General features: G+C 38.2%; 2 protein-coding genes across 2 annotated transcripts; one reads left to right on the plus strand and one right to left on the minus strand.

The window, feature by feature from the left end:
• Window positions 1-4,047: 4,047 nt before the first annotated feature.
• LOC107610198 (uncharacterized) lies at window positions 4,048-5,255 on the minus strand. The gene has a single exon (XM_016312300.3). It carries the CDS (start codon window positions 4,869-4,871, stop codon window positions 4,137-4,139), a length of 735 nt encoding a protein of 244 aa, XP_016167786.1. The 5' UTR covers window positions 4,872-5,255; the 3' UTR covers window positions 4,048-4,136.
• Window positions 5,256-9,705: 4,450 nt separating this feature from the next.
• On the plus strand, window positions 9,706-10,494 carry LOC107607642 (uncharacterized). Its single transcript, XM_016309571.1, has one exon. It carries the CDS (start codon window positions 9,706-9,708, stop codon window positions 10,492-10,494), a length of 789 nt encoding a protein of 262 aa, XP_016165057.1.
• The last annotated feature ends 789 nt before the right edge of the window (window positions 10,495-11,283 follow it).

Genomic DNA, 11,283 nt, shown 5'->3' on the forward strand with positions numbered 1-11,283 from the left:
AACTGAGCCTCGGACAACCCGTGCACGCCCGACCTGACCTTCTCACGCCCGGCCTGACCCGCACTTCCACCTGGTTGCCGCGTGTCTTTCTCCCTCCTTTCACGTGCCGCCACGTGTCCTTGTCTCGCTGATGTGGCGCTGTCGTGGCTGCTGATGTGGCACTGACGTGGCAGACAAGTGGGACCCTCCCTAAGGTTTTTTGGTGAGCTCTTTCCGATTTTGCACTCCGATTTCTTATTTTCTGCTCCGAAATTGCCGTTTTCTCTCCTCTCTTTGATCTTTGTGACTGCTATCATGAAAAAGCCAGATGTTTTTGCTGCCACCGACAAAAAGGGTAAATTCTGTCGAAACTGTAACCGTTCTTGGCACCTCTTCCCCGACTGTCCTTCTGTTGAATGTTGCACCTGTCACCAGAAAGGTCACCTTAGCTACCATTGTTCACAGCTGTTCTTCCGTTACTGCAAGCTCTCGGGACATTAATTACTGCCTGTCCTACTTGCCCACCACGTCCTAGTCCACTCAACTCGTCTCCTGTCTCTCTTTCTGATATTGCATCTCTTCTTCAGCGTCTTCTCTCTGTTTCTGGTAATACCCCTGCTGCTTTTTCCACCTCTCCAGGTAATTCTAAATGGTACTTTGACTTGGGTTGTTTTAATCACATGTCTCTGTTGTGTAATATTTTCTCGTCCATGTCTATCACTACAAATGGACCTTCTGTCAATACTGCAAATGGCTCCCTCTTGCACGCAACACACAAGGGTTCTATATCCCAGTCAACTCTTAATCTTCCTGATACTTATTATATTCCCAAATTAAACTTCAATCTTATTTCTGTTGGTCAACTTGTTGATCTGGGTTTTGAAGTCACTTTTTCTTTTTCTGGTTGTCGTGTACAGGATCCTCAGACGGGACAAATCATCGGGACTGGATGTAAGGTTAGAAGGTTGTTTGAACTCGAGAATCTTCATATTCCTCCTGTACCAAATCTCTATGCTGCTTCTTCTCCCTCTACCCTCCACTTATGGCATCAGCGTCTTGCCCACACCTCCCTAGGAAAACTGCGTCCTCTTGGCTCTCAGGGTGTTTTAGGTCAGGTTCCAAATGAATCTTTTGATTGCATTTCTTGTCAAACTGTCAAACAACCTACTTTATCTTTTCACAATAATTCATCTCTTGCTTGCTCTCCTTTTGATCTCATTCACTCTGATGTTTGGGGCCCCGCTCCCACTGCCTCTATGGGCGGAGCTTGATACTTTGTCGTTTTCATTGATGATTATTCCCGTTTTACTTGGGTTTATTTGATGACTAATCGCCATGAGTTACCTCAGATCTATATCAACTTTGCTACTATGATTAAAGCTCAGTTTTCCAAGGTCATTAAGGTTTTCCGACGTGATAATGCTATGGAATACCGTAATTCCAAACTCTTAGCCTTTCTTGCAGAATAGGGTACTTTGTCTGAGTTTTCTTGTCCTGGTACATCTCAACAAAATGGTAGAGCTGAACGCAAATACCGTCACATTCTTGACTCCGTCCGTGCAATGCTCCTTTCTTCTTCGTGTCCTGAGTGTACTTGGGGTGAAGCTATTCTTACTGCTGTTCATATTATCAATAGACTCCCTTCTTCTGGTCTTGGTAATGTTACTCCCTTTGAGCGTCTTTATCATATCTCCCCAGATTATAGTTCTCTTCGAGTTTTCGGTTGTGTATGTTTTGTTCTTCTTCAACCTCATGAACATAGTAAACTTAAACATCGGGCTCGTATGTGTTGTTTTCTTGGTTATGGCACTGAACACAAGGGTTATCGTTGTTAGGATCCTCTCTCTAAACGTATTCGTATATCTCGTCATGTTGTCTTCTGGGAGCACCACATATTTTCTCGATTCTCATCCTTTGAGTCGATTCCTACTACTTAGTCACCTTTGTTTACTAACCCCAATGTTGATCTTTTTCCTAGTGATGATTCTACAGATTCTATCTCAAGTGACCCTCCACAGCCTCATGTTCTTCCGCCTTCTCCATCTCTCGATGATTCCAGACCGGACGATGATACACGATAGTTAAATATTTGATTGAAATCTCTCTTATTGAAGTTTTATATTATTGTGTTTTTTTTTTATTATTCATTATAAAATAATTCTTAGGCATTGTAAGAACAAAATGAGTATTTTTACTCTATGTGACTATGTCATTTCAGTTTTGATACATTAATAGCGTAAAGGGTAAATCATTTTTATTATTTAAAACTATATTATAATATGAATAGAATAGAACAATAATTATTCCTATTTGCTCTCTCTTCAATATAATATAAGTGTCAACCAGCGTGGCCCCTAGCTACGGTAGCTTGTTTAATGCATTTTGATTTTGTGTCTATTTTGGCTCTTGGACAGAACTATAGGGTTCGGTCCATCTTCGATATTCAAATAACATATATGACCTTATACCTAAGTTTTTGGCTGCATATGGTAGGAAGCGTGTCATATATATATATAGTACGTTTATACCTATATAGTTTGAGCGCAATATTGTGTAACAACAGACGCATGCATTATCTTAATAGTTTTATGCAGGATTAACAAGGAATTATATATATCTGCTATATAACAGAAATCAGCAACAACCAACAAAGATTAGGTTTAAGAGATGATGTTGATCCTTCATATATACTAGATACAGTGAACCGTAGTTTGAATTCTTGCCTAGAAAAATTAAAGTACCTAACACAGAAACAGAAGCGTTTCAAATAAGATTTCTTAAATGGGAAATAATAAGATTAAATTTGTTAAGTATTGATGGCTTGACATAGTTATATTATTTAAACAGTCCAGTTCATCCAATATGTATGTACCAGATTCTATGCTAATGCTACGTCACGTATCACGGTGGTCAATTAAACGCTACCAAATGAGAGTTTTAAACTTGCTATATATACATGGAACAATGTTTTGGAATCCATTTATACCTTATACTAGACTGGTGCTTGGTTTGTTTCACCACTAATTTTTCCCTGGCCTCTCTCTTAAATGCTGGTTTGACTTTTATGTATAGAATATTGGAAACTTGCATTGCTGTAGTTTAAACATCGTACTTGATCATAAGCGCAACAAAATAAACACTCCGATTGGTAGTTGAACATGCATCATTGCATTGGTTGGACTATATGGTCATAATGGAGATTAAAATAGATCTCTCTTTTCTAATGTATTAGGGAACGTAAAGTTTCCGACTGAGAAGGCACTAATAAACAGCGACGAGCGTTGGCTCAAATGATTTAAAGGCGACGCGGTCGAGCCTTTAATTTCTATTAATTGGAATTGGAATAAATTAAAGGCCAAGTAGTAGTACAACTAAACTAACGCGTTTTGCATTGGTAACAAGAATTACGAACTCTCAGCTCCTCTTTTCCATTTTAATATCACATTCAGCTACAGAAATCTCATTCAAGCTTTCCATATTATTTCAACACTACTACTTCACGTACTCTTTGTCCTATCGTTTTTATAAAGATTCAATCACCTAAGATAGGGTTCTTAGTCAGTTTCCATCCAGCTGTGAACAGATATGCCTACCATATTTAAATTTGAACCCAAATAATATTATATATTGAATACTCTTGATATTTTCGTATAAAATAGCATTATAAACTGTTAGATAATTTAAAATATTTAAAAAATATATTTATTTATTATTGTATTACGTGTCCATTAAAATTAATCGCTAAAATTAATTATGAATATAAAATATATATTAAAATATAAATACACATTAAAAATAAATTAAACTATACATATATTTATACATAAATATATTAGTAATTAATTTTAATTTTGAATAATATTTTTTATTTATCTAACCGTTCATAACATCACACCTTAACGGAAGTATCTCTCTATATTACAAGCTGATTTAGTGATCAAATGAAAATAGAAAAAGCAAATAAAGACTAATTATGAATAGGCAGAAGTAAAATAAGCCATCCAAGAAAGAAGAAGATTATTATTTACATACACCATAAGTAAAAATTAATTGAAGTGCAGAATATACTTTAAAAACAACAACACCACATTCATTAATAAGAACAAAAAAAGAAAGCGAAAACTATTGTGATTCATCATATAGTTCATAGACAAGTCTCAATGAAAATTAGAGTGGTCAGAGAAATTTGAAGATACATATTCCCTCACTTCCCTGGCAATCACATCCCTCATCACATCCCAAAACCCTGAACCCACACTAGTCTCCGGCGAGGCTCGCTGTTGCTCCGCCTCCACCGCACCGCTACCACGATCAATCCCAGGCGGGGCAAGAGTCAACGCAGTCAACGGGTCATCCTCCAAGGGCAACGTGCAAGGTGGCAGGGCCCCTGAAGAACACGAGGCTCTCTCGTTTGTTGGCGCCGCAGCAAGAGAAGCGCAAGTAGCGTGAACTCCGGTAGCACTACCACCGCGACGTTGGTCTCTGGCCCTCCGCTTGAGAGTGGAGTTCCAGTGGTTCTTTACAGCGTTATCGGTTCGGCCCGGCAATAACCTGGCAATGGTGGCCCATCTGTTACCGTACTGGGCATGGGCGGCGATGATGGTGTCGTCCTCGTGGGAGGAGAAGGGACGGTGCTCCACCGTTGGGCTTAGCTGGTTGCACCACCTTAGTCTGCAGGACTTGCCCGACCTCCCCTTTATGTAGCGACTAATGAGAGTCCAGTTTCGTGCCCCGTATCTCTCCACCAAGCGGGTCAGGATCCGGTCTTCTTCTGCGCTCCATGGACCTTTGATCCTCTCGGGCCTGTTGGGATTCCTTTGCGTTGACTCCGACGACGAAGAGTCCGAAGAAGAAGCTGTGCACGATGAGCTTCTATTATTCAATGCTTCCATTATATCGACTCCACTGAAACTACTATTCAGTTTAGACTTATGAGTGATTGTGTAGAGCTAGAGTGGTTTTGGGATTAGCAAGTGCAATGGGCAAAGATAGTGTTTATTAGGGGGTTTATATATGTAGAGAGAGAGATAGAGATTGGTGTGTGTATGTATGTGTGATGTGAAGGTGCATGCAGGTTGGAATAATATTATAATAGTAATTAAGAAATGTGCGTGTGCGACTTGGAAGAAGGGGAAAAAGGGATTAAGGGTACTTCCAGGAAAGTGGCTTTGGTTTTTGTACAGTTGGTGGGTGTGGACTCTGGAGGCTTCAACACTGGAGGGTCTAACTACAATGACTCTCCACTACTCTCTCCATATATATCCTTCTTTCTTTCTGGCTGGCATACTCTTTGACCATTTTGTCCTCTTTGAAATTTCCTCAACATCTTCATTCTTTTCTTTTAATTTATTTTGTTTTTGTATGTTGCTTGCAATGCATTGCATATTATATAGAGGAAATCCATTCATATTTAATATTGTCATTACAGTTATTAATCCGTCATTTTCTGTTTGTTGCCTTCTTTTGCACCTTGTATCATTGATGATCACAGTTAGCATAGCATCATTTTGGGCACACTCCCACTCCGGTGAGGATTGGGTTTCTGGATTTGGACTAATCAAGTTCGCATATATTTAGTCTAAATTAATAAACCAAGAAAAGACCCTAGTATGGAAAATCAACAGCTGTCTAGAGTAGACAGATACTATTTATTTAGGGACGAAGCTATGTAGGGACAAGAGGATAACATTAATTGAGCAGCATAAAATAAAATCATTCTCGTACTAATAACTAGGCTATCAATATTCGGATGGTAACTCAATTTTTTTAGTTTTCTTAAAATACTTTCTAAAATCATTTTAAAATAAAATTTTGTACTAAGAGAATAAATAATATCTTTATGTATTTATTTTATTAAGAAACTAAAAAATAATAATTATTTTAACCAATGTTCTTAAGACAAGATAACATTGATAAGTAAATCATTTATTACTATGCTATTATTACACGTGGGCAGAGAATGGTTAAATAAGAAAATTGATAAAATGAAAAAAAAAATATAATTACTATTAAATTTTTAATTTTTAACATATATACGTGTTATTATTTTAATTTAAAAATAATTAAATATTTACGTTTTTATTTTAAAAAATTTTGATCCACTTAATAATATATATATTTTTTTAGGGAAGCATTTAAAACATGACAGGAGAGGTCGAGCTGTTGAACACAGAACAAACGTTTTCTGAATTTTTAATTTAATAGTATAGAATTAAAAGATTGAGAAAAAAGGTAGAAAAGAGGGTCTAAAACCTTTTTTGACTGCTTTTGTTTGTTTGAGATCTTATACAGCTGTAATGTAAAAGCATATCTCCCAACTCTATCTATAAACAACCAATTATCAATGGAAAAAAAAAGAAGTGGAGTGTTCTGCGGCAATATGTTACAATAAAAAGCATAGCCTCTGCTGTGACCCCTGCTGTTATAGTATTTGAAATATCTATTAATTAAGAGGTTTACGTTGAAGTAATAGAAAGATTAAGCATTTTAAAATACTGATCGGCCGAAAACATTTGAAAGTGAAAGAGTAAAAGAAAAGGCATAAAAAAACTAAGCAGCTTGGAAATACTACTTCAACGTCCTCCACGTAGGAAGGGCCCGCTACCAGGCTGTAAGAATCTCACGTGATTCAAGTTGAATCCCTTTGACTTTTTGCTCTAATGTAGCGTTTATCCGGTCCCACACTTTCTCCTGGAGCGTGACCTCACACTCCAACCCCACTGGACCCAATCCATTACCACGTCATTCCATTAATTCTAAAAAATGAAAAACAACCAAACAAAATAGCATTTGTTACGGGTATCCTGTCTTGTTACATTCGTCAAATTATATTCGGTTGAGTTAATACAATCTTTACAAGCAGGAGTAATATTATTGTTGGGAATAGTTTGATTTGAAAAACAAATTTGAAGCAGGTAAAACACGCGCCTAAAATATGAGTATGATGATGAGGGAGGGAGACATGATGGCAGGGGTAGCCGCCCACGTGGCAAAAATAAATGGTATTTTGGAGTGTTGTGGGGAGAGGTGTAAAGAAGGGAAGCAGTTGGGCAGTTGATAGTAGCCAGCTGGCACCAAACTCCAATGCACCGACTTTCTCTTGTTCTTGTTCTCAATTTTCAGTTGCAAATGGAATATTAATCCGTTCCTGCACTATATGGTTGCAACATAACCCTCAAGTGACTCAACCAATGCTAACAAACCAGACCACACCATATATAGTGTGTCTATGTGTGATTGCATAGGTTATTACTTATTACTTATTAGTACTACTATCTATATAAATAAATGAAGACAGAAGACGGTTCGGACTACAATAATTCGGGGTAGAGAGAGGCAGTTGCATGGTGGGACCTGGAATCGTAGAGTGAATGGATTTCATTCATGCAGATTTAAAACTCCTGTGAGGCGTGTGAGAGTGATAGGTAGCAAATGGTGGGTCCCACTGTGCCCCCCTCCAACCTATTTGCCGGTCCATTTGGGTCCTACTCCATTCCGCGTGTCCTCCTGAGACGGTCAACCTTGCTGCTCTATTTATTACTAACTTTGTTAATCGAGTCCGTTTAAATAAATATTGATAGTTAATTAATTAATAATAAATTATTAAATAAAATTTAAATTTATAAAAAATTAATTATTAACTTGTTAAATTAAAAGTATCGTGAATAAAAAAAAAAAATTTAGACTCAGTAATTTTGTTAAATTTTGACTAGCATGTAATCAGCAAAAAAAAAATAAGTCATTAGATGAAATTTCACACCAATTTCACACTATTAAAATCATCATTGATAGTTATTTGATGGCTACAAATCACAAAAATTGCTGGCCCCTAACATTCATCATAAAAAAAATTAAAATTTTAATTTAATTTTTAAAATATGTTTATATTATAATTTTAAATAAATTAATTAATTTTACAAAAAATTATACTAAATCTTAATATTTTACAATTTGAATTTTATTATAATTATTTTTATATGCTTAATTTTTTTTTTTAATTTCAAGACTCAATTTTTTCTATCTAATTCTTGTCTTTTCCGTTGTCTTATTTTTGCTCTTACAAATTCTTTTGTCTAATAATATAACTTCTCTAAGGGCTAAGCTATAAACATTTAAAATTAAATTCTATACTAAATACTGTGTCGGTTTATAATTAACATGATATGCACAACTTGTTTATATTTCCGTCTCTGCTGCACTTTGAAACAATTGTCTCTTTCTTTAATTGGATAACGTAAGTCCACTCAGATTCAAAGTTTACAGGGTGGAATAAAAGCAATATTTTAACTTATGTGCTTTGTTTTGTTTACTCCATATATGATATGATATGATTCTTGGATGACATTGTTGTAAGAAGCTTAGTCTATATTCCAATTCTAAATTTATTATAAATGTAAGTCATTTTTTGTTTTACATAGTCATAAAATTATGATGTAAACATATACTGTTAGTGTATTTAAATGTAAGCAATAGTGAATTGTAATTTTTTGTTTCCAGTTTACAAGTAAAATCAGCTAAATACATCTATAAACTATGTCCGTGATTAAACAGCCCATAAACTGCTTAGGTTGTAGCCCATCATGTTTCATACAATGTTACATGATACGTAATTGACCCAACAAGTAGCCCGTTATTTATTGGTCCAACTATAGAGTTTGGGATTGGACTTGAAATTTATTGTTTTACTTGGAAAAGTTTGTCATTAAACCAATAATAATAGCCATGTCCCTATAAAAAAAAAAAAAAAACAATAATGATAGTGTTCATACCCTGACCCAACAAATAAAATCAGGTCCAATAACGAGGAAAGGCCCGCCAAAAGAGGCGGCCTCTACAACATACCCGACCTCTTTAAAGAGGTCGGACACCATGAAGGAGTCCAGTTCTACCTGCCTAAACAGGTAACTACCTCTGCAGATTTCTCCCGCTATTTTTATCTCACCTAAAAGATAGATCTCAAAAAATTTCCAAAATAAAAGGGTGTGGTTAGCTATCAATAAAGATGGAACTACCACAACAAAGGTGTTTATCGACTCTATTATAAATACATTGACACCTCTCAGGTATAATTTACGTTCTAGTCTACTAAAAACATGTCTAACGCCCTTGCTAACTTAAGCATCGAAGTCTCTTGTAGGTACCATCCCCCACCTTCTCACGAGAAACTCGGACATGCTGCACCTCGGCATCAACAAGTCGGACGCTGCCATACAAAGGGATCTGGACCTCACGTTCAGGCCCAAATAACCCTCGGAACATTGGCGCCGTTGCTGGGGACCTGTGATTCTTTCTTTAACAATGGCGGACCACCAGTATGAAGATGGCCACACGACATCTGAATCTGAATCCGAACAACAAACAGAGGACAACGTCGTTATCTTACCTCTGCCATAGCACGCGCATGGTCCTCACAGAGAAGGGGGAACGTCAGAAAACCCCTAGCCAAGGCGGATTCAGTTGGAGATCCACCACCTCCAAGACGAGGAGCCTCCTCAAGTAGCGGAGATATTAGGCCTAGTCCATAGTGAACAGGAGCGACTAGAATAGCTGGAACACAAGGCTGAATGACAATGGAAAGTAGAGTGCGAGCTACGGAGAGAGGTAAGACGGCAAAGGGAGCTAGAAGAAAAGCTCTTGAAGTTAGAGACCGATCTTCGAAACTGACGTAACTGAACAGATCAGGAAGAAAGCCCCCTAGGAGGAGAAAACCCATTCATAGAAAAGATCATGTGGGCTAAAGCTCCTCGGAATTTCAAGACCCCAAACATGGATCTCTATGACGGAATGACCGACCCGAGACACCATCTCAGCAACTTTAAAAGCCGGATGTACCTAGCTGACGCCTTCGATGCTACCCGTTGCAAAGCCTTCCCGACTACTTTGACCAAAGCAGCAATGAAGTGGTTCGATAACTTATCCCCTAGGTCGGTAACTGGCTTTGACGACCTAGCAAGGAAGTTTCTGACCAGATTCTCCATCCAAAAGGATAAAACGAAGCACGCCACGAGCTTGCTAGGAGTTAAGCAAGAGGTCGTGAAAATCCTCCGAGACTACATAGAAAGGTTCAATAAGGCTTGTTTGGAGATTCAAAATCTGCCTACTAAAGCCGTGATCATGGGATTAGTTAACGGTCTTAGAAAGGGGCCGTTTTCTCAATCTATATCTGAAAGACATCCAAGTTCCTTAAATGAAGTGCAAGAAAGAGCGAAAAAATACATCAACATAGAGGAGAATTCTCGACTAAGGGAACCTTTCTTGGGACCAACCTTGCCCTACCAACCTCGGGAAAAGGAAAAAGAACCCAAGAAGAAGGAAGAGCAAAACCTCGAGAAGCCCCGAAGGTACCACAATTATACTCCCCTTAGAGTCTCTTTAGTGGATGTTTATAGAGAGATATGCCACACGGAAAAGCTTCCACCTCCTCGTCCGATCAAACATAAGAAGACAAGAAGCTGGATAGAATACTGTGAGTACCATAAGCTCTATGGAAATTCCACCAACGAATTTATAACTTGAAGAATGTCATAGAAAAGTTGGCCAGAGAAGGCCGACCAGACAGATACTTGGCTGACAGATCGGGCAACCCAAAAAAGAGAAGGAGGGAGGAAGAAGAAGGATGACAAGAGCGTCCACCTCAGATCCCCCAAAATGACACGTACACATGATCAATGAGGGATTTGCTGGAGGAGGAACGACGATATCATCACGGAAAAAGCACCTCAAAGAGGTATACCAAGTCGGGGAGGAAAACAGACTACCTGACTTGCCTATCATCTCGTTCACTAAAGAAGACGCTCAAGGAATAACACCTGGGAACGATGACCCCATGGTGATAACGATGATCCTCGTAAACGCCAACCTCCATAGAACCCTGATAGATCAGGGTAGCTCGGCGGACATACTGTTCAAACCTGCCTTCGACAAGCTCGGACTGGGAGAAAAGGACCTAAAGGCCTACCCAGACAACCTCTTTGGACTGGGAGATACGCCAATCCGACCTCTTGGGTACATCTTCATGTACACCACTTTTGGAAAGGGTGCAAGGTTGAAGACACTAAGCATTGATTATATTGTGGTTGATGTAAACTTGGCATACAATGACCTAATAGGTCAAACTACTTTGAACTGACTTGTAGCTGTCGTCTCAACACCTCACCTCTGTATGATGTTTCCCATGGCAGAAGGAATTGCCACTATTAAAGGAGACCAGAAGTTAGCACATAAGTGCTACAATGAAAGCCTTAATTTAAAAGGCAGTCCTGGGAGCAAAGAGGTCAACACGATTGAACTAGGTGGAGTCCGAAC

This window comes from Arachis ipaensis, chromosome B7, assembly GCF_059453495.1.
Source record: "Arachis ipaensis isolate K30076 ecotype BB chromosome B7, ASM5945349v1, whole genome shotgun sequence".
NCBI lineage: Eukaryota > Viridiplantae > Streptophyta > Magnoliopsida > Fabales > Fabaceae > Arachis > Arachis ipaensis.

Coding starts and splice junctions, on each gene's coding strand:
- LOC107610198 (XM_016312300.3), bottom strand. CDS start 4,871: ATGGAAGCATTGAATAATAGAAGCTCATCGTGCACAGCTTCTTCTTCG.
- LOC107607642 (XM_016309571.1), top strand. CDS start 9,706: ATGTGGGCTAAAGCTCCTCGGAATTTCAAGACCCCAAACATGGATCTC.